Here is a 20,151-nt window from a genome sequence, read left to right as displayed (position 1 = left end):
TCCCGAGCATCTCCGGGGACGCCCCAGCCTTGGGGACCCGGCTCCCCGGCTGTGAAACCGGCGGTGTCCCCCCTTTCCCAGGCGGCTGCTCCCACGGGGACGCGCTCGGGCTTTGCTCCTCGCCCCCTTGCCCACGCGGCAGGGCTCCCCGGCTGCTCGCCCACCTATGCTTGTCTGATATTACACATCATTTAACATAATATCATCATCTCTGGTGTTTTCACGCCTACTGCCTCTCTCCGCTCCCGCTCGGCTCCAATTTTTCCAACCTCGCGGCAGAGCCCGAAGCCGGGCTGTCGCTCCAGCGGCCAGAGAAAGGAGAGGAAGCGGGGGGCGAACCGGGTGGATTTGGGGAGCCAGCGGTGTCTCCGCCGAGAGCGGCGAAGCTATTTTTAGCATTGCCATGGAAACCACGTCGGCTGGGTTGCACGGGGAGCCGGAGCGGACGGAGCGATGGGGAGGTTCGGCAGCCCCACGCCGGGTGCCGGGGGCAGCGCGGGCGAGGACGGCCGAGCCGGGCTGTCCCCACCGCCCCTGCTTTGCAAAGGCACCGCGTTGGCGAGGCTGCCGGCCAACACGGCCAACAGGCCCCGGTGGCAGAGGATCCGGCTTTGGCTGCTATCTGCCGGCACTTTGCCCGGGAAAAGGACTAAGGATGCCAGAACCAGAGCCCAGGTGTGTCCCGTGAAGGTCCAAGGAGGACACAGCTCCCACCGCTCTCCAGTCAGGGTTCCTCTCTTCTGGCGCTCCCTTCACCCCCCTACCTCCGTCCCCAACCTCTTCCTGCCCTCTCCTCCCACCTTTTTTTTTTTGGTTTGCTTTTCCAGATCTCCCTTAGTAATAATTTTAATAATAATAATTTTACCAGGCTTTTTGCTGGGGCCACGCAGTGGCTTGCAGGAGAGGGCTCTGGGCTGCAGGACCCATAACCAGACACCGATACCAACTTTGGGCCATTGAAACTCCCTCAGCCAAATAGGCAGTGGGCTAAGGGACAGAGCTCAACGCGAGCCACTGGGATACGGCAGAGACTTGCCCATCTCGGGTGGACCAGATGCAAAGCGGTCCTTCACGCTCGCGCTTCTCCCCAAATGCTGAGGCTGCCCGCAGCTGGCTTTTGCAGTTACCCCTTTGGAAACCTCTTTCTTCTCCCACCGGCCCCCCCCCAACGCAGACCCCTGCCGCTCCCTGCGGCTCCCAGGTAAAAAACTTGAGGGAATTTGGATTTTTCTGGGAGGAGACAACAACAACAAAAAAAAAAAGGCAAGGGGCACTGCCATCTGCCGAGTCGAAGCCGGCGCGGCAGCTCCCAGCCCTTGGTAGACACTGCTATCTAGCGGTGCTACAGGGCGGTCCGCGCCGGAGCGGTGCCGGAGCCGCGGGAGCCAGGGAGCTCGGCGACCGGCAGGACCCGAAAGCCGAAGCAGAGACAACGAGCGATCAGGCAACTTTTCCTTTTTTTTTTTTTATTTCTTATAAAATATATTTCATATTGCTGCTGTAAAAATTACATTTCACATTTTTATTTTTACAAAAAAAAATTTTTTTTTCTTTTTCCTTTTTTTTTTTCTTTACAATAAAAATAATACTTGGAAGACAGCTGAGAAAAAGCTCCAACAAGACAGAAAGTCACTGATACGGCATGTCCCCCGCCTCGCCGGATGGCCGGCCGGAGCGCGGCGACCAGCCCCAAGCATCCTACCCACGGCCGCAGCTCCACCGAGGACTAAGTTACACCCTCAACCAACCCAAAGTTTCCTAACTTTGGGCGATAAAACTTGGTTTTCCTTTTAGGGTCCAACTACCCTCGACGCCGGCGGGGTGTCACAGTATCCAGGCTGGAGAGGGAGAGCAGCCTCCAATTAGTGCCCAAGAGAGGTTCCTATATACAGACATATACATTTGCCGAGAGACAACCTGGCCAGGCCAATGCATAGGGGAGAACTTGCCCGGCTGGATTCACCGGCCAGGGTTACCCGCTCAGAAAGGTTTTAAAGACTCACGTGCCGGGAGGAAAAGCCAAATGTTGGTTGGAAGCAAGTTAAAAAAAAAAAAAAAAAAAAAGACACCATAGAAGTCCGCTGTCATTTCTGCAAAAATTTGATTGTTTTCCTAAGTAGAAAAAAAAAAAAAATCACACGCGCTCCCAAGCCATACAAAACACCCTGCATCACCTTCTCCATTAGAAAACAAGAAAACCCAATCGCCACAAAAAGTAAGAGAGCCCCGAGCACAAGGACGATTTTGTCCGGTTAAGTCCATACCGCGCAAGCCCTCGCGAGCAGAAGCTCTGCGAATCTCCCAGCCCTTCTCAACATCCGCTACAAAACGGGGCCCCCCCCGGCCGCGATACAAAATACTCCTACGCGAGACAACCCTCGTTCGCTCCTAGGCGTTAAGTGCTATTCGCCGGGGGACGAGGGCGCGAGCCCGAGGAGCGGGGCTGGGGCCGGCCGGGTACCGGCTTTCCCGGGCGCCGGGATACTCTGCGTTTTCCTCCGGCCGCGTGGACGCTCGCGTCTGCAGTCGGCCGCTTATTCCAAAATCATTTACGCTTTCCTTATTCTCCTCTCCTCCCCCCCCCCCTTTTTTTTTTTAAATCATAGTTTAACAAAAAGCAAAGCTTTTTTTTTTTTTTTTTTTAATAATATAAAAACCTAATCTCCTGCCAGTGAAAAAAACTGATTTTTGAAACAAGAGACCGGAACAGCTTGGGGTGCCGGATTGTCCAACGCTACACCCTGCTTTCGGAGGGAGAAACCCTTTGGGAGGCTGGCGGGGCCGCCGGAAAACGGCACCCGCGACTCCAGATGGCTTATTTTAAGTTTCCTGAGTGATCGCCCGTGGGAACTGCAGGGACCCAAGCGAGAGAGAGGGGCCCGAAGGGGCCCAGGGTAAAAGCCGAAGAGAGAAACACCGACTCGGCCCTCGTCGGAGCCGGCTTTGCCCGACTTACCGGGGCAAGAAACGGCACGGCAAGAGCAAAGCGAAGCCTCTGGCCCGTGCCGTCTCTCTGCGAGTCGGGGGAGCAAAGGCACAAGGTCTGAGGAAAGCACAGATTTCTTATTACGTCTTTTTTTCCTTTTACGCTCCGTGCGCGGCTTCCAGCCCCGTTTCCAAAGAGCGTTTGCAAACTGGAAACGCAGAGAGGCACCGAGCGGGGCTCTCCCGAGCGCCGGAACTGGGGCACCAAACACCGTCTGCAAATCCCTGCCGAGAGCGATCTGCATCTTTAGCAGTCGCTCGGGCCAGGCAAAGGACGGGGAGGGGGGGGACACGGGGCTTTTTTTTCCCCCCTGCTTTCCGAAGGCCAATTGTGCATCCGCCAGTTTAACGCTGAAGAGAAGATCAGGTTCTGAAACAATATACTGTTTATATGTACAAAATTACAAACAAAACAACAACAACAAAAAGTCAACAAGCACCTGTAATACACACACATATATATATATATATATATATATATAAACCCGCTTTGCCTGCCCACCCGCCGCCCCCTTTAACAGGGCTCACGTTGATCCAGGAGGGAAAAAAAAAAAAAAAAAGTCTCCCAGCCACATGATCCGGTTTTGGTTTTTTTTTAAGCAAGGAAATTTAGTCTGATCACATGGTCCTTAACACCACCGAGGCCCCAGCCTGCCGCAGACACCCGCGCTCGGCCCAGCGGCTGCAGTCTATGGCCTATGATTAACGAGAAACGCAGCAGAAAATCCAAGCACCACCTCCGCCAATGTGGGGGCGGGGGGGAAGGGAGGAAAAAAAAAGGAGAAAGAAAAAAGGAGGAAAAAAAAAAAAGAGGAAAAAAAAAAGCCAACGGGACGTTTGCCACCCGCTGCCAGAGCCCAACTCGCGGGGCAAAGCCTGTGCCACACCTGGGAAAACGCCGCGGCAGCGAGACGCGGGCTGTCGGGGTCCCGATTCTCCTCCCGGGCCAGCGCCTTCCGCACGGAGACCACCGCTACGACGACAGAAAACTAGGAGCAGTGTGAATAGTGTAAATATAAAAAAATATATATATATATATATTTTTTTTTTTTTAATTCATAAAAACGAGGCATCTCTCAAGCCTGCCTTCGCACTTCAGCGTTTCCTGGTGCCTCTCTCCTGCAGCACTCGCAGAGGTGCTTACGTCCCGCCAGGATCCGTAGAGTTTAAAAGCAAATATTTAAGTGTTTTGCTCAATCGGGGCCACGCTGCCACGCTTAGGGAAAACCTTCTCCAGTCCTCCCAGGTTACCAGCTGCCTCTACCGGACGAATCAATACATTTTCAAAACATAACTTGCTCAGCCTAGCTTAAAAAGACACGGTGAGGACCACGGTGTCGGCTTCCAAGGAGCTGAACAGACTTCCGAAGCCTAAAATGAGAATATCGGCTTTTGCTTTAAAAACTGCCAGAGCTTTCCTAATTAAAAGACTTCCTTTCCGAGCTCCCCAACGGCACGCGGAGTCACGAGCGAACGGCGCGGCGGCGGCAGTGCGAGGAGCTTCAATTCCTGCCGTCGGGATAATTCATGTGCTGCCAGCCACAGCTGAACTTTTTTTTTTTTTTTTAAAAAGTCGTAATTTTTATCGACACTGTCCCTTAAATAGAAACGATTTGCACCTTCTAGGTAGTCAAGGGCCATGGAAAGCTGCCTCCAGCGTCTTATGCCAGCCACGACGTGGAAATTCAGGAGATTTTAGTGATGCTCTGGGAAACTTGGGAACTTCTTTGGTCCCTAGATCACCTCTAAGCTCTCCTGAACACCAGCTAACCAGCTTCCTTCCCCTCGTCGCCCTCTCCACTGTTTTTACCATAAAAAGGTGGATTTTCTTCATTTTTGTTTAAAAAATTTTTGGAAAAAAAGTTTTTTTAAAAAAAAAAAAAAGAAGAAGCAACCCAGCAGATGTACAATATACAGAAGGAGGAATTTACAGGCAGCTCTCGAGGTCTCTTCGGGAGTCGCAGGAGACACCTCCAAGGTCCCTGGTCGCAGCGCCGACAACTCGGGCGCTCCCTCGGCGGAAGGAGCGGGAGCGACTTGACCCCCGGCGGCTTTGGGGCTCAGTCCAGGAATCGCTGGCAGGCCTTTTTCCACCGGCACGCCGTGCACCACTGGTCCCGGTGCTCGATGCCGTAAACCTTCCGGCACTTTTTGGCTTCACCGCGGACTTTTCTGCAAAGGAGAAAGAAATTTAATTCATCTCCTTAGGGAAGAAGTTCAGGCAGCTGCACGTCTAACACAGGCTAAGAGCATATAACCAAAGCGGAGGGGCGTTTTAGGAAGCCACCGGCCCTCGGCTGAGATACGGGAACTAACCCATCTTTTAGCACATGCAAAAAAACCACAGGAAAACGGAGCAGCTTCAGCCCGCAGGTAGGACACGGGGCTTGCTGAAGGGCCTCCTGAGTGCACCAGCTCGGCCCACGCTCGAGCCGAGGGCTTCCAGCTTGGAACAAGAGTCCGCAGCAGGGAAGCAACTCCCCAGCGCAGCCTGCAGACGCGATGGGACGTGAACGCACGTTCCCCAGGGTTGAGAAGCCCCAAGCCGAGATCCCTTTCCTCTTCCCCTGAAAAAGCCCTGGGCTCCGTGCAGAAACCGCTCAAGAACAAGATGCCGACCCTAAGGTGTTCACCAGATGGGTGAAGGCCACAGAAGGACCTGGAGACCCCATGGTAACTCCAGCACGTGGGCAAGGAGGGAGCAGGCGGTTTCGTACCCTGCCCTAGCTTCTGAGTTGGTGTGCTTGAAGCCCAGGGAGGCCACCGGGGCTAGCTTGGAGCAGGAGCATAGTCCACACAGGGAAGGAGGGTGGTGTAGGAGCAGCAAAACCAGGCCAGCTACCCTTCCTAGCACATTGTGTCCCTGGGGGGCTCCCAAGCATCCCACAGCATCAGGCCATCCCTGGAAATTGCCTATGAAAGGCAGGGGAGCTGAGAAGATGCGATTTGCACAGGTCCAGGGTGACTGGCACAACAACAGAGGAGAAGCCTCCTGCTCCAGCAGTGACAGGCTCCACATTCGCTCCTCCTTGGTCACCAACCCCATTCACGGCAGGCTGGATGGGCCCCGTGCCCATCACTCCCTGGTTATCTCCTGCTGAACAGGGCGCGCAGCCTCTTACCTGGTGCCAAGGGACATCCTGGGAGGTGACGCGACGATCAGGTGGGACTTCAACATCGGAGTCGCTGGCTGGGGTTCACTGAAGCTGAGCGACCGGCTTCGAACCTGCAGGAGAAAAACCCCATCAAACGTCAGGCAGGACCACGTCGCCTCTCCCCCGAGCAACCCTTGGGCCCTGCAACGCAGCACCATGGAGACCTCGACAACGCCAAGGCATAAACGTGGGCCGCTCCTCCCATTTAAGCCAGGCAATAAGTAAAGAGAGATGAGGTTCCCTCAAAAGCATCCAGCCCAACCACCCCACCTTCACCTGCAAACACAGAAAGGATCACGGAGAAACCAGATGCCGGGCAGGTGGGACTCACCGGTGACAAGGATGGGAGCGTCGAAGTGGCAGTTGCCCAGCTGATGCTGGTGAAGATGTGTGGGGACACCGGGATTTGAATCGAGGGCAAGGCCTGTGGGACAATAGGCGAGAAGCGGTTCAGCGTTAGCCCTGGGGAGGTTGCGCTTGTCATTGCAAGGACGGCACATAGGGCTTGGTGTCCACCATGCCCGGCTAGCCAGGCAGTAGCCGTGCTGTCCCCGTCACCGCACAGCTGACGGAGCCCAGCTGCAGGACCAGCAACAGCCTCTTCTAACCAGGACGGAGAAGAGGCCGAGAGGGACTGAGCTAAAACTTCAGCTAGACGCAACCACGAGCAGGGAGAGGTGGTGGCGGGAACCAAAACCCTCAGAGCCTCCAGCACTCGCTCGCTCCGACGCGGGGCACGACACCTGCGACCGGACGCAGGCTGGCCCCGTAGCTGGGGGCGCAGCAACCTTTCCATCCACGCAGCTGCGTTCGGTTGCAAAATCCTCCCCACATCACTGGGATCAGCCCATATGCACGGGGGTTTTTGCACCTATCTAAGTAGGTTGCAGAGCGTGCTTTTTGCTTTAAGTTGATGCAATATCCATTCCCTGGGGCGGGAGCAAGGAGCTGACGGATCTATGTAGTCTATCCTGCTCCCGTTAGGCTAACCTGCAGCTCCCAAACAACACTCGGCTCTCAGGCAGCCCCGGGACCGCACGGGATGTCAGAGAGCCGCAGCAGCGGCCACCACGCAGGACGAGGACCCTGCTGCTGCGGGTGAGCCCAGCGCCGAGGCGCTGCACGCGGCCGTCGCTCCGGCTCTCCAGGTTTTCTGTGCCTCAAAAGCACGCGAACTCCTGACTGGGCAGCCCGGGACGTGCCGGGATCCAGCGCGGCTGCATTCCAGCCCCGCGTTATCGCCTCGCAGGAGGGTGTGTTGCATACCGCCGGGACCTTAATTGCAGGGAGCGGAGGCCGGCAGCTCCCCCCGCGCAAGCAGCGGGCAACGCGGCAGCAGCGCACGAGCCCCGTGCGGGGAGGCTGCCGGAGCGGGGGCCGCCCCGGGCCGGGAGAGAGGACGTGGTTAAATCCACAGCCAAGTCTCTCCCTCGCGCTGCGCCGCCGCGGGGTGCAAACGAGGGGTCGAAACCACCGAGACCGGCAAAGCGTCGGACCCGGGAGCTCCCCGCTGCGAGGTGGCCGCGGGTGGCGGGTCAGCCGGACGCAGCGAGGAGGAGCAGGTCGCCGGGGGAAGCAGCTAGGGTTTTTGGCACGCGTCAGCCCAGGACGCTCGGCAAGGCGACGGCAACCATCGGCCGCGCGGCGCGCTCACCTGGTAGGCGTGATCGGCCTGGATGTGCCAGAAGGAGCTGGGGGCCGACTGGCTGAGCGCGCTGGCCGGCAGCGCGGGCTCCAGCGCCGGTGGCTCCACCAGCGGGGCCTCCGGCTTGACCGCGGCTTGCTGGATGACGACGGGGGCGGACGCCGACGTGGGGCTGGCGGCCGACTCCGGAGCGGGCTCTTCTTTCACTTGCACTTCGGTGTAGTAGAAATCCTCCTCCCTCCTCCGCTGGTCCGAGTCCGCGCCGTCTCTGCAGCGGCGACAAGGGGGAAAAAAGGCGCGGGTCAGGCAGCGGGGCGAGCGCCCGCCACGTCGCCTTCCCCGAGCGCCGCGCTCGCCCTCCTCAACGCCGCCACGGCCTCAGCGACAGCGCTTCACGCTCCTCAGGAAGACCCGACGCATCTTGCACGGCCTTCAGAAGCGACGCTGCGTCGAACATGCGCCGCTGAAAACCTCCCTGCTTTCTAATGTGGTTATTTAGCACGGCTAGGAGGAAAAAACTGTAAGGATAATCCCCGAGGTTCAGCCAGCAGGGAGCAGGATCAGGAGCCTCCTCTAGCGTTGTCCCAGGCGTTGCTGCCCGCTGCGCCTCCCTCGCTCCGTCGGCTTCCCCGGCGCGCTCGCCTTCGCCGCCCAACCTGTCCCTCTGCAAAGGCGCCGCCGGGCTCGCGGGGCCGGCACAGCCCCAGCGTTACACCGGGCGCGACGGCAGCCGAGATAACCCCAGGCTCCAACCAGCTCTGGCCGCGGGGGAGTGTGCGGGGCCGAAGCGCGAGCAGGGCTCCGGCAGGTCCCGGAAAGCCCTGGGCTCACGAACATTGAGGGCGGCCTCGGCGACACAGCCCGGCCGCTGGGCTGAGACCTGCCAAACTCGCTGCACGCAAGCCAAGGCTTGCCTCCCTTTCACACCGAGGACGTTCTCCGCTGCAGAAACGGAGAAGCCGCGTCTCTCGACGCACGCAACAACGACAAACGCGCAGATGTGGCCTCCGTAGCCGGCGTTTTACCGCCCGACCGGCGCTGAAAGAGGTGCGACCTCCGCCTTACCCGAGATGCTGGGTCTTCACGTGCCGCTTGATGCCGACGATGGAGCGCAGGACCTTGCCGCAGCTGGGCCACAGGCACTTGTACATCACCTTCACCGAGTTCTGGCGGAAAGACGGGTCGCGGTCAGCCGCGGTGGCATCCCGAGCTCCCGGCCGGCAGCGCTCGCCGGCCCCCTTCTCCCTCCCTCGCCCCGCGGCGGTACCTTCCTCTTGCGCGGCGCGGGCTCGTCGAGGAGGAAGGGGTCGGAGTCCGTCTCGAAGCCGTCGTCGGCCTGGGGCGAGCTGAGGGCCTCGCTCGAGTGCTTGGGGCTGGCCTCGGGGTGCGGGGGCGACGGCGTGGAGATGTCGCTGCCGCCGCTCCAGTGCCCGCTCGTGGTGCTGCTCCCGCTGTCCGAGACGTCGCCGCTCTCCTTCCAGGGATCGCAGGCCGCCCGCGAGGCTGCGGAGAGCGGGGAGGGGGGGGAAAAAAATAACGGGTGCCATCAGCGAGCGCGGCGTGACCCCGCTCCGGGTGGGTCCCCGAAGCTCCCGGTCCGCGGCACCGACGTGGGACACCACCGACGTGGGACACCACCGACGTGGGACACCACCGACGTGGGACACCACGGGCCGAGAGCCCTGCGTCGCGCCCGAGCGCAATCTTCCCTTCGCTCCCCCCGGCTCCGGATGGCGCTCGGCGACGTCAAACCCGGAGGCGGCCGAGCCGTTCCCCGGGCCGGCGCGCCAGCTCCGTCCAGGTGGCAGCCCGTCGCAACACGACCTTCCATCAGGGCGTTTTATTAATCCGATTTCCGTTTCTTCCCCGGCAGGGTCAGGGCCTCCGCCGCCGCGGGGCTCGCCGGAGCCGAGCCGGCACGGGGAGAGCGAGCCGGAGCCGGTGCCAGCGGCGGGGCCGGCACATTTCCCACGGCCGCCGGCTGCTATTTTTAACCCTCCCGCTGCATTTGACTCCCGGGGAATGAAACCTCCGCTAAAAAAAGGAGCGACCAGGCGGTGCTGCCCTGCCGGGGACTGCCGCGCCGCCAGGGAACGCGCCCCGGCCTCCCGGCTGCCCGCGGGGACCGAAGCCTCCCTTTCCCAATGCTGTTTTATGGTCTGTTGGTTTTTTTTTTTTTTTTTAAAAAAGGGAAACAACAGAGCAGGCACGCGGAGCAGACGGCAACACTAAGCCCGTACTTCAGCCACGGCGACGCTTCGGGGAAGGGGAAACTGAGGCAGGGAGGTTGCAGGGAGCAGAGGTGGGAGCCGCTGCGGTGATTTCTCAAGGCCGCCTCCGACGCGGCGCTTCTCCCCTCACCCTCCCCGCCGGCCCGAACGCTTCCCCCATGCCGGCGCTCGAAAAACCCAGGCGGCTCGCTTCGAGGAGCGGACAGCCCCGGGGGGACTCACGGGGGACGCCGCTCTCGCCGGCCGGGGGGCTCTGCACCACCGGGCTGCAGGACAAGCTCGTCAGCACCATGGCGGCCACCATCTCGTCCATCTCCACCGCCGCGTCGGCCTTCCTGCACCGGGAGGCAGAGAGACGTGAGACCGGGTAGGGAACGGCGGAGAAACCCTCCAGGAGATGGAAGGGCCCCGATCTCGCACGCGACGGACCCGCTGGGCGCCTACACCCGCGCCCTGCGCTCGCCCTCCCAGGCACGAGGAGGAGCGGAGAGCAGGGGACAGGACGAAAAGCTCGTTCCGGGCCGATGCTGCGGGTTCAGGCAAGCTGCAGCCGCAGCGAAGGGGTTGGGGGCGCCCAAAGGCCCCCGGCACGGCAGAGCACCACCTGCCCGGCAGCCAGTCCCAACACGCTGCCGCTTCCCCCCTGGCAGAGCCGGAGTCAGCTTCAGGGCACGTGGAGGAGCCTTTTCTCTCCTAAACCACCGTAACAAATAATTATAACAAAAATAAAAAATCCCCTTAATCCTAAATTCAACTGCCCTCTGGATAATCCCCCCTCTGGTGCATCGCCGTCACGTGGCCGCAGCTGCGGCAGGCTGCGGTGGGGAGAAGGCCTCCCGGGCTGGGCGAGAAGGGCCACCGAGGACCACGGGAGCTCCAGAACCGCGTCGCCGGCGCCCGCGCGCCGGCTCTCGGCTCCCCGCCGCGGGGTCAGCACCTCGCACCCGACGCGAGGGTCGCTCAGCCTCTCCACCGTGCAAGAGCCCCTCTCCCGCTCGGAGGAGAACCTGCCAGCCTCCGGCCAACCACGGGCACCCACCTCCTCGGGACGTCAATGCTGCTGGAGACCGATCTCCGGAGCGACTCCGTGCTGGCGGCCGGGCTGGGGCCCCCGGGCAGGGGCGGTCGCTGGAGCTCAGCTGGCCTCGCGTCCTCCAGCCGCCAGCCCCCGTGCAAGCCCTGCTCGGGCAGCAGCACTTTCACCTTGTCGCTCGGCGGGTTGTGCTGCTCCGCGGCGCCGGCGCGCTCCTGCCCGTTATAGGTGACGACAACCTGGAGGAAAAAAAAAAAAAAAAAAAAAAGACCAAGACTCAACTTATTAGCGCGATTTCTCACCCCGCAAGCGGCTCCTCGCGCTCTCCCGCGCACAGCAGGCTTCTCCTGCCATCCCACCGCAAAATCCCACCGCTCCGAGCAGGACCTCACGCCGCAGCGAAAGCGCGTCTTCAGCCTCGCCTCCCACCGCAGCATTCCCCCCTCCTCTTCCTGCAGCTCCTCACGGAAACCCCGGACCTGATGCAACGCTGCCGCAACAGGACGTTGTGCCAGATGACTAACGTAACGGCGTGGGGGCTCCCGAAGGGCTTGGAGGCCAAGGAGCAGGTGCATGAGCCCCGAAGAGAGGCAGAGAGTGCAAACTTCACTCCTGGAAGAGGGAGGGAGCGCTGAGTTTGGGCGTTCGAGAGGGTTAAGAAAACAAGGTTCGCTTTTCAAGCTGGGGAAGACGACCGGTCAGCTGAGGAACTGGCTCCCTTTTCCCTGGCTCCCTTCGGAACGGTGTTTTTCCATCAGCGGGAGGATGCTCCAGCCGGCGAGCGACCGGCCGGCCCTTACAGCAGGGGAACGCTGCGCCGTGTCCTTGCTCCATCCTGTGGCGGCGAAGGGACTGAAGGAGGCTTCAGCGCAAAGGCAGAGCCCGTCCCCAAAAGTTTGTACTTCAGGCTGCCGTCACAACAAACCGGAGCGGCTGCCTCGGCTCATCCACACCTGAATCCTGCCGCTGGCAGCGGTTGTCCTTCCCTGGTACACGCTCCCGGACGCTGGCAGTCCGAAGCGTAAGAATTTCCTGGGCCAGACGTTAGCCGCATCTCCAAGCACGACGACTTTGGATGGACTTTTCTCCAATGAATTTGTCTATTTGGTTTTGGGACCTGATTTTGCTTGGTCTTCGTGACATCGCGGGGCAAGGGCTCCCCCAATTACCACAGACTTTGCAGAACAGCACGTAGATCAAAGGATTACATGAAAGCCCGAGGGGGACAGGGGAATGGCGGTTTCCTGGGCGAAGCACCCCTCGACTTCTCCATTCGCTGCTCTTTCAGAGAGGAGGAGGCGTCCAAGCCTCACCTCCTTCTCTTTCATAGAGTGTCTCAGTTTCTCTTGATGGACGCATCCATGAGTCTATTTCTGTTAATGGAAATGTATCCGTGCCGAAATATGCTTCATGTGTCTCCAGCTATTTATAGGAACAAGAGCATCTCTTTCTGGAAAGGCGGCGGGCGTTGCACGAAGAAGTCAATATGGGATGGACAGAGCGCAAACGCGCTGTGTTCTGGGACCAAGGGAGCACGCGAGACCATCTCAGGTGGGAGAAACTACACTGCAGAAAAAGGAAGTCACTGCACCAGGGTTAAAAGGATCAGGGCCAGGTTCCCAGCCACAGGACGCAGAAGGTCCTGATCCCAGCCTTAGCCTCAGCAGTCCATGTCCCTTGATGATATTCCCAGGTAGTAAGGTGCGAGGCTTCCCCACGAACCCCACCAGCTGGCCCCCTAAACTAGGGCAAGCAACATGCAGCACGGGAGGAACATCTAACACCTCCTTAGGCTCCACGAAGCAACCGACACAGAATTCACTGGTAGGCAAAAACACCACCCGTAACTATTTTTATGCCATTGCCAGCAGCAAAGCAAGCAAGAAAAATCCTCAACACTGCAGCACGTAGGAGAAAACAGCTCTCACTGTCCTATGTTTAATAAACACGGGGCAGAAGGAATCTGCCCTCCCCACAGGACAGCACCGGGCACAGGAGCCAGAAAAACTGAACAGGGGCCTTATTTACACTTTATTTTACAAGCTCTGCCCAGAAAGGATTTTACAGTCCTGCAGGTAGACGCCAAGACCCTGGCTCTACGTCAGCGGCCCGCTGCTCCCTTCTGACAACGCTGCTTGGCCAGACGTTTACGGGAACCGTTCCCGTGGACCAAGAAGCAAGGCTGTGCCCTGCCACAGACAGCATCCAGTCCAAGGTCCGGCCCTCCTAAGCACGTCAGCAGGACCAGATCCCTTCCTGGGCTAGCCATCGCACCTCACTCTTCCCCAAGAGCTGCTTTACCAGGTTGGTCAACACCATCAACAAAGCGCAGTCCAAGCACGGTCTCCAGAGCATCCACCACTTACCCTTGTACCCTCAAGCCCGTACTAAAAAGCTGCTTCAGATTGAGCTCTGCAGCTCCCACCAGCAGATGGACCCAAACGTGGGCCCAAGATGGAGCTCCATGACTAAGTTGTGGGGCTCCCTGCCACTGGATGGGGAGCATTCAGAAGCCAACGTGGGTTAAAGGGGACATTAGACAAGTTCATGAAAGAGAAATCCACTGGGAGTTGTCAAGCATATGGAAACTACCTGCCTTAGCCACAAGCGATTGGAGGTTGGGAGAACACTGCAGGGAAGTATCACGTACTCTTATTCTCCCCTCCAGAAGTCCACTTTTGGTTAGGATTGGAAACAGGAGACCGGAGGAGATGGATCTCTGCTGGAGCCAATGCAACCACTCTTACACTCTCACCCGGTCCAAATGCCCCGGGCACGGCCAAGGCCGGAGCGCTACAGCCAACGTCCATCCCCAGCTTTCAAAAATTACAGACCCACGCTGGAACGCGAACCACCAAGGGGCTCGGGACTTTCCCCCTCCAAGCAGAATCACAGAATCACAGCATGGTTTTGGTTAGAAGGGACCTCTGGAGATCATCTAGACCAACCTCCCTGCTCAAGCAGGGTCCTCTAGAGCACGTTGCCCAGGATCGCGTCCAGGCGGGTTTTGAATATCTCCAGCGAAGGAGACTCCACTACCTCTCTGGGCAACCTGGTCCAGTGCTCAGAGCAGCCCCACCAGAGCACATCGCATGAGGACACAGACAGCTGCCTTACGTACTTGCTGTCCCGCGTGGAGCTGTGGCCGGTTGGGGCTCGGGAAGCGCGACGCCCGGCTGCTCTCCTCCGCTCGCTCCTTGCACGGTCCGTCCTCCCGCGGAGCTGCGTGGGAAGACACTCGGCTGAGATCGGCCGGCAAGCCGGGGAGCTGGGTGGTCACGAGCACCCCGTCCGCCAGGGAGCTGGGGGCAGAGACGCGGGTGCCGAGCAGGGAGCGCTTCCCCAGGCGCCTGGACAGCACGCTTGCCATCTCGGACACGCTGCGAACGACAAAGACACGGGGCCGTTAGCTCCGGTGCAAGACCACGCCGGTCAACCGGCAGCTTGGTGCATCAGCCAGCCCGGGGGGACCTTCTCCCCGGCACCCTGGGAGGCAGGAGCACACTCCTCCGGCTGCTCCCATTTCTCCACGCTCTTGCAAGCTCAGCACGTGGAGCCACCCACTCCGAGACACCTCCGAGATGGGTCCCAGGCCATACCTTGGCCTGCTGGGACAGAGGCAGCTCCTTACGCCTGGAGCCCTCCAAGCCTTACAGCTCTTGCCCCTTCTCTACACAGTCATTTCTGAACCCCTCTGGAAGAAGCAACCATCTGATCCCTTTACCAAACTTGCACCTTCCCCCCTTCCCCATTGCCCGTGTTGTAGCGGCTCAGTCCAGCCCACCCCGCTGAGATGCCCCACTGGGTTATAGGGTTGCTCAGAAGAAGTAGGCGCCAGTTTTGCCTGTTCCAAGCAAAAGCCTCCTCCTCCTGGTCACGTCTGCCGTGCTGCCAGCTCCAAGGACAGCCCCGCAGATACAACCAGGATGTTGCCTTTCCCCAGATGTTCTCCACTCGTGCCGCCAGCGCAGCCGCCGCCGCCGGCTCAGACTCCAGAGGCCGCCCGCGGCAATTCCCAACGTCTCCCTTGTCCAGCTACCACCCAAAACGGACGAGGCCCACCAGCTCTGGGTCACCACCCAAGCCAACCACAGACCGCCAGCACCAAGAGCAAGGGAAGCCAACGGAGGTGCACCAACACGCCGCCGCGCCTGCAAAGCACGGTCCCCTTCGCCGCCGGGTGCGACGGGAATTCCCGGCAGAGCGGGGCCTCGGCTTGGCAGGTCCCCCTCCCACCACCCCGTACCCCATCCCCTCTGGCTGCTCCCGACCCGGCGCTCCGAAAACCTCCGTCAGCGCTGACCTCTGCGCTTGGCTCCCGCCCAGCCGAGCGCTGCGATTTCTCCTGCCCGGGCGGCTCGGGATTTCGCAACGGGAGAAAAGTTCTCCGGCGGCGAAACCACGGCTCCTTTCATCTGCCACCGGGGCCCCGGCTGCGGCTCGACGCCCAAGCGCCGCCCCAGCCGAGCTGCCCTCGCTGGGACCTCCTGGCTCCGCTTCGGGGTTGTTTGGTTTGGGTTTTTTTTTTTTTTTGGGGGGGGGGCGGGGGGAGTCCAAATCCCAACTTTATTCCCTTGGTAATTATCCGGCGTTTTAACCCTCCGCCGCTCCGCAACCGGAGGACCGCGGCTGGACCGTCGAAAGTCCAAGCGCGAGGTGGGCCAGGGTGACGGCGGCGGTGGCGGCGGTTTGGGGGGGGGGGCTCGCGTGAGAGGAGGTGGGATGGGGAAGCCGTCGTCCCGCCCTCGCTACGGGGAAGGAAGAAGGAAAAAAAAAAAAAAGGAAAAAAAAAAAGGAAGAAAAACGACAACAAAAAAAATCCCGCGCCGGGGGCTCCCAAACGCTTTTGGCGTTTCGATCCCGGGGCGAGCAGCCGGGAACGTCACGTTCAGCAAGCGATGCCCGCGCTCCCCCCCCCACCCCGAACCCCGCGTCTCCCACGGGAGAGCATCGTGCCGCGGCACGAAGTTCATCGGTGCTCAGCGGGCGCAGCAGAAGCCAAAGAGCGCAACCACCGCTTTGCGGGGGGGGGGGTCAAGGGAACAACAGAGCGTTGTTATCTCGCTCGGGGTTTTTACGCAGCGCCGTCTCCCCCCGCGGAGCCCCGGAGGCGCCGCGCAGCCCGCGCCAGCCTGGGAAACGGCCGCCTGCAAAGTCTGCGGCTCCGTTAGGGCCAAAAAAAGGTTTCGATGGCTACCGAGAAACAGCTGCGAGCTGGGACGGGACACAGAGCCGACACGGGAATTTAGGCCAGAAAGGGAAAATTCCTATTACGCGGTCGAAGCGGCGGGAAAAGAAAAGCAACGTGCAGGGCGCACGCGGGAATTTAGCCCGCGCTCCGGCGAAAAACCGCCCGGCAAGACGGCAAACAGCCTCCCGAATCCGGAAAAGAGGCAGCTGGGCGCCGGCAGCGGGCGGGAAAGCCCGGCGCGAACGGGCGGCGGAGGCCAGGAAGGAAAAGGCGGCAGCGCGGTGCCTTCCCAGCTCGGAGCCGGCGGCCTCGGACACGGCGCCCGCCGACAAGGCAGGGTCCGGATGCAGCAGGAGGCGGCCAGGGCCTGCGGGCGCCCGTGCAACGGGAGCGGGCCCGACACGCGTGCAGCGCGCGCGCCCACGCAGCCTGCGTGTGTGTGCGCGCGAGTGCAACGGCGCATGCATGCTTGCAGCGTGCACGTGTGCGCGCACGTGCGTGCGTCATGTGTGCGCGTGCGTCTGCTGTGCTGCGCATGTGCGTGCTATGCGTGTGCGTGCAGTGTTGTGCATGCGTGCACGCGCATGCATGTGTTGTGTGTGCATGCAGTGGGGTGTGCATGTATGCACACGCCTGCATGCATGCACACGCCTGCATGTGCTATGCATGTGCGTGCATGCAGTGTGCCTGTGGACATACACGTGCATGTCGTGTGTGCATGCAGGCTTGCAGTGTGCATGTGTGCACGCACGTGCATGTGTTATGTCTGTGCATGCATGCAGCGTGTTGTGCATGCAGGTTTGCAGTATGTGGGCTCACATGTGCATGCGCTGGGAGTGTGCATGCAGGCTCACAGCGTGCAGGCGTGCACACACATGCATGTTATGTGTGTGTGCATGCATGCGGTGGTGTGCATGTGCGCACCCACGTGCATGTGCAACGTGTCCGTGCATACCCACAGCACGCACGTGTCACAAACGTGCACACCCGCAGCATGCACACATGCATGTATGCAGCACACATGCAGCACACGCATGCATGCAGCAGGCACACATCGCCGCATGCCTGCAGCACGCACACATGCATGCCCGCAGCATGCACGCGTCGCACACGTGCACGCCCGCAGCGCACACGTGCCCCGCTCCCGTACATGCACATGGGTGTGCGACGCACGCCTGTGTTGCCTCTGTGTGCGCTGTGCAGCAGTGCAGCTCGCCTGTGCGCGGGGGGGGGGGGGGCAGAGCCCACGGCGCGTGGGGGGCGGGCACGGCGGGGGGGAATCACGGCACTCCACGCCCCCCACCCGAAACGGAGCCGATCCCACTGCGCACGCGCGGGGAAGGGGACGACGGCGACGACAGAGAGACACGGGGCGCGCACCAACACCGCCCCCCCCGCGGCCTTTACCGCCGCCGCGCTCCCTCCCGTCCCGTCCCGTCCCGCCCTCCCTCGCTCCGCGCCTTGTTTTGAAATTCCCCTCCCCTCTCCCCCCCCCTCCCCTCCCCGCCCCGCCCGCCGCGGCCCGGCCCCGCCGCGCACGTCCGCGGCTGCCGCCAGCTCCCGGCCTGGATCCCGCCGCGGAACGGAGCGCGGGCGGGAGGCGCCCGCCTGGTAGACGCGGTCCCCCCCCCCCTTCCTTTTTTTTTTTTTCCTCTTTTTTTTTAATTTCTTTTTTTTTTTTCCCCCTTCCTCTCCTTTTTTCTCTCCCCCACCACGCCGGTTCCCCTCCCGGCTGCGGCGTCGGGCCCCCGCGGCGAGCGGCACCCCGCCCACGCGCGAGCGGCGCCCACGGCGGGGCGGGTGCGCAAGCAGCGCACCTGCGCAAGCGGGCACCGCGCCCTGCACGTGGCGGTGCCAAAGCCGCCGAGTTTCTCCTTGCAAGCGCCCCAAAGAATTAAATAAATAAATAAATAGAGCCAAGCGAGGCGGCGATGGCCCCAATATTTACGCTTTTCCTCTCCTCCCCCCTCCTCGGCCCCCCCCCCAAAAAAATAATAATAATAATTAATCCCCCTTTCCCTTTACCGCGGCCGCGCTACTCACCGCGAGCCGCGCCGCGCCCGCCGCCGGCCGGGTTAAAGCTCCCGGGGCCGCGCGGGTGTAAACAAGCTCCGCACATGCTCGGCCCCTTCCCGCGCATTGGCTCCTCCGCCGCCGCCGCCGCCGCCGCCGCGCCGCCCCCCCCCCCCCGGCTCCCTCCCCCGCCGGCGGCGGCCGCGCTCCGCCGGGCGCGGCGCTTGGCAGCGCTCCCGCTGGGCCGGGCTGCTTACTAAGCGCTATTGGCTCTTTTTTGCAGCCCTCCCCTCTTTTTTTTTTTTTTTTTTCCTATTTTAGTTTTTTCTTTTAGTTTTTTTTTTTTCGTTTTTTTTTACTATTATTTTCATTTTTCTATTTTGATTCCGTTTTATTATTTTCATTTCTCTATTTTGATTCCTTCTTATTTTTTATTAGTTTCTATTTTGATTCTTTATTTTCCATATTTTCATTTTTCTATTTTGGTTCTTTATTTTTTATATTTTCATTTGCCTATTCCAATTCCTTTTTTCTTATGTTCATTTTCCTATTTTGATTCCTCCTTATTATTTTCATTTGCCTATTCCGATTCCTTTTTTCTTATTTTCATTTTCCTATTTTGATTCCTCCTTATTATTTTCATTTGCCTATTCCGATTCCTCGTTATTTTCATTTGCCTATTCCGATTCCTCCTTACTTTTTATTATTTTTTAAGCGGCAGCGTCTCAGATTCGCCTCTGCCGTTTAGCGGCCGGGGGGGCTCTCGCCCAGGGGCCGCCACCCGGCCGCGGCCCCTCCACCACCATCACCCCGACGCGGCCGGTGGCGGCCACCAGTTCCCCACCGGAGACGGGGCATCGCGGTGACAACCCCGCACCCGATTCCGGGGCTTTTCGTCCTTTTTCCGAGCTCTGCCCGGTGGGTTGGGACGAGCCCACGCAGGCCTCGGAGGTTCGTCCTCCGCCCGGAAAGCCCGACCAGCCCCCTGGAAGCGAGTTAGCAAGAATTAAAACCAACATCGGCGATTCTCCGGTTGGGGGGGGGGGGGGGTTATACAGCAAGTTCAGCGCTTCGACCGCAGCTTTTCCAGCTTCCTGCCCCAAAACCTCCGCTTCTCGCCCCCCCCCCCCCAGCCCACGACCCCCTTTCCCGTTTTTGCCGCTCGTCCCTCCGTAGCGAAAGCGCTTTAGGGCACGGCCCGCCGTCCCCCGCGACGCTCTCCCCTTTTACCCAGGACCCCCCAATAGCGAACAGCATCGCGTCGGCGCCCCACCGCCATCCGCTTGCAAAGACAAAACCGGAGCGAAACCCATCGCTCCCGATCCAGCGGGGGAGGGAAAAAAAAAGAAAAAAAAAAAAAGGCATCTCTGGGAATAAGCCGAGACCGACTCTTCTCTTAACGCTAAAAATGAATAATCAATCACACGCGTGCTTCTGCTGTTCGAACGGGAGCCGCTCGCCAACGCCGCCACGCTCGACCCTATGTATTTTTTATTACTGCGACGTCTCGCGTCAGCCTAGCGCCAGGCTGCCAAGGATCGCGCGTTCGAAGGGAAACGCTCTCCGGATAAGCGTTATCGCCGGGGGTGGGCCGGGTTTTTTTTTTTTATTATTATTATTATTATTTCTAGACGCAGGGCGAGCAACAGGCAAGGAAAGGAAGATCCCTGCCCCGAAGGGCAAGCCCAGGGCTGAAACGATAAGTTCCCCCAGCGGCGGGGAAGGAGCCCGTCCGGTTTCAGAACAAGGCTTTGAAAAAAATAAATAAACAAACAAACCCGCTCGTGCCCCGAAACCAGCTCACCCTTACGCTTTTACATTAAAGATCAGCGCGGCGGGTGCCTGACGGCGGTAAATACCCACTAGCGCAGAGCAGCGCTCGGCGCCCGTCGCTACAT

General features: G+C 60.0%; 1 protein-coding gene across 5 annotated transcripts; it reads right to left on the bottom strand.

Annotated features, from left to right (window-relative positions):
* Positions 1 to 1,466: 1,466 nt before the first annotated feature.
* ZNF395 (zinc finger protein 395) lies at positions 1,467 to 18,423 on the bottom strand. 5 transcript variants are annotated; one of them, XR_011139943.1, is made up of 12 exons: positions 18,284 to 18,423; positions 14,171 to 14,429; positions 11,056 to 11,288; positions 10,239 to 10,351; positions 9,053 to 9,288; positions 8,851 to 8,951; positions 7,795 to 8,053; positions 6,472 to 6,564; positions 6,108 to 6,211; positions 3,873 to 5,157; positions 2,957 to 3,043; positions 1,467 to 2,112 (listed from the first exon to the last, which is right to left on the bottom strand). XR_011139943.1 is itself a non-coding variant. In XM_068936761.1 (10 exons), the coding sequence occupies exons 2-10, from the start codon at positions 14,417 to 14,419 to the stop codon at positions 5,046 to 5,048; spliced, it is 1,500 nt and encodes a 499-aa protein (XP_068792862.1). In that variant the 5' UTR covers positions 14,420 to 14,429; positions 18,284 to 18,423; the 3' UTR covers positions 3,834 to 5,045. The 5 variants fall into 5 exon arrangements, 3 of the variants coding, with proteins under 3 accessions (XP_068792862.1, XP_068792864.1, XP_068792863.1); XR_011139942.1 differs by having other exon boundaries at positions 1,467 to 3,043; XM_068936761.1 differs by lacking the exons at positions 1,467 to 2,112; positions 2,957 to 3,043 and having other exon boundaries at positions 3,834 to 5,157.
* Between the last annotated feature and the right edge of the window lie 1,728 nt (positions 18,424 to 20,151).

This window comes from Struthio camelus, chromosome 3 (genome assembly GCF_040807025.1).
Source record: "Struthio camelus isolate bStrCam1 chromosome 3, bStrCam1.hap1, whole genome shotgun sequence".
NCBI classification, from domain to species: domain Eukaryota; kingdom Metazoa; phylum Chordata; class Aves; order Struthioniformes; family Struthionidae; genus Struthio; species Struthio camelus.
Note: the sequence above shows the minus strand (reverse complement) of the source record. Positions and strands in the feature narration are given on the sequence as shown.

What these genes read in the sequence shown, in the direction of transcription:
- ZNF395 (XM_068936761.1), bottom strand. Translation starts at nt 14,419, where the DNA reads ATGGCAAGCGTGCTGTCCAGGCGCCTGGGGAAGCGCTCCCTGCTCGGC. An exon ending in CGCTCCCATCCTTGTCACCG is followed by an intron (nt 6,212 to 6,471) that starts GTGAGTCCCACC and finishes TTTCTCCTGCAG; the next exon opens with GTTCGAAGCCGGTCGCTCAG. An exon ending in AGGATGTCCCTTGGCACCAG is followed by an intron (nt 5,158 to 6,107) that starts GTAAGAGGCTGC and finishes TCTCCTTTGCAG; the next exon opens with AAAAGTCCGCGGTGAAGCCA.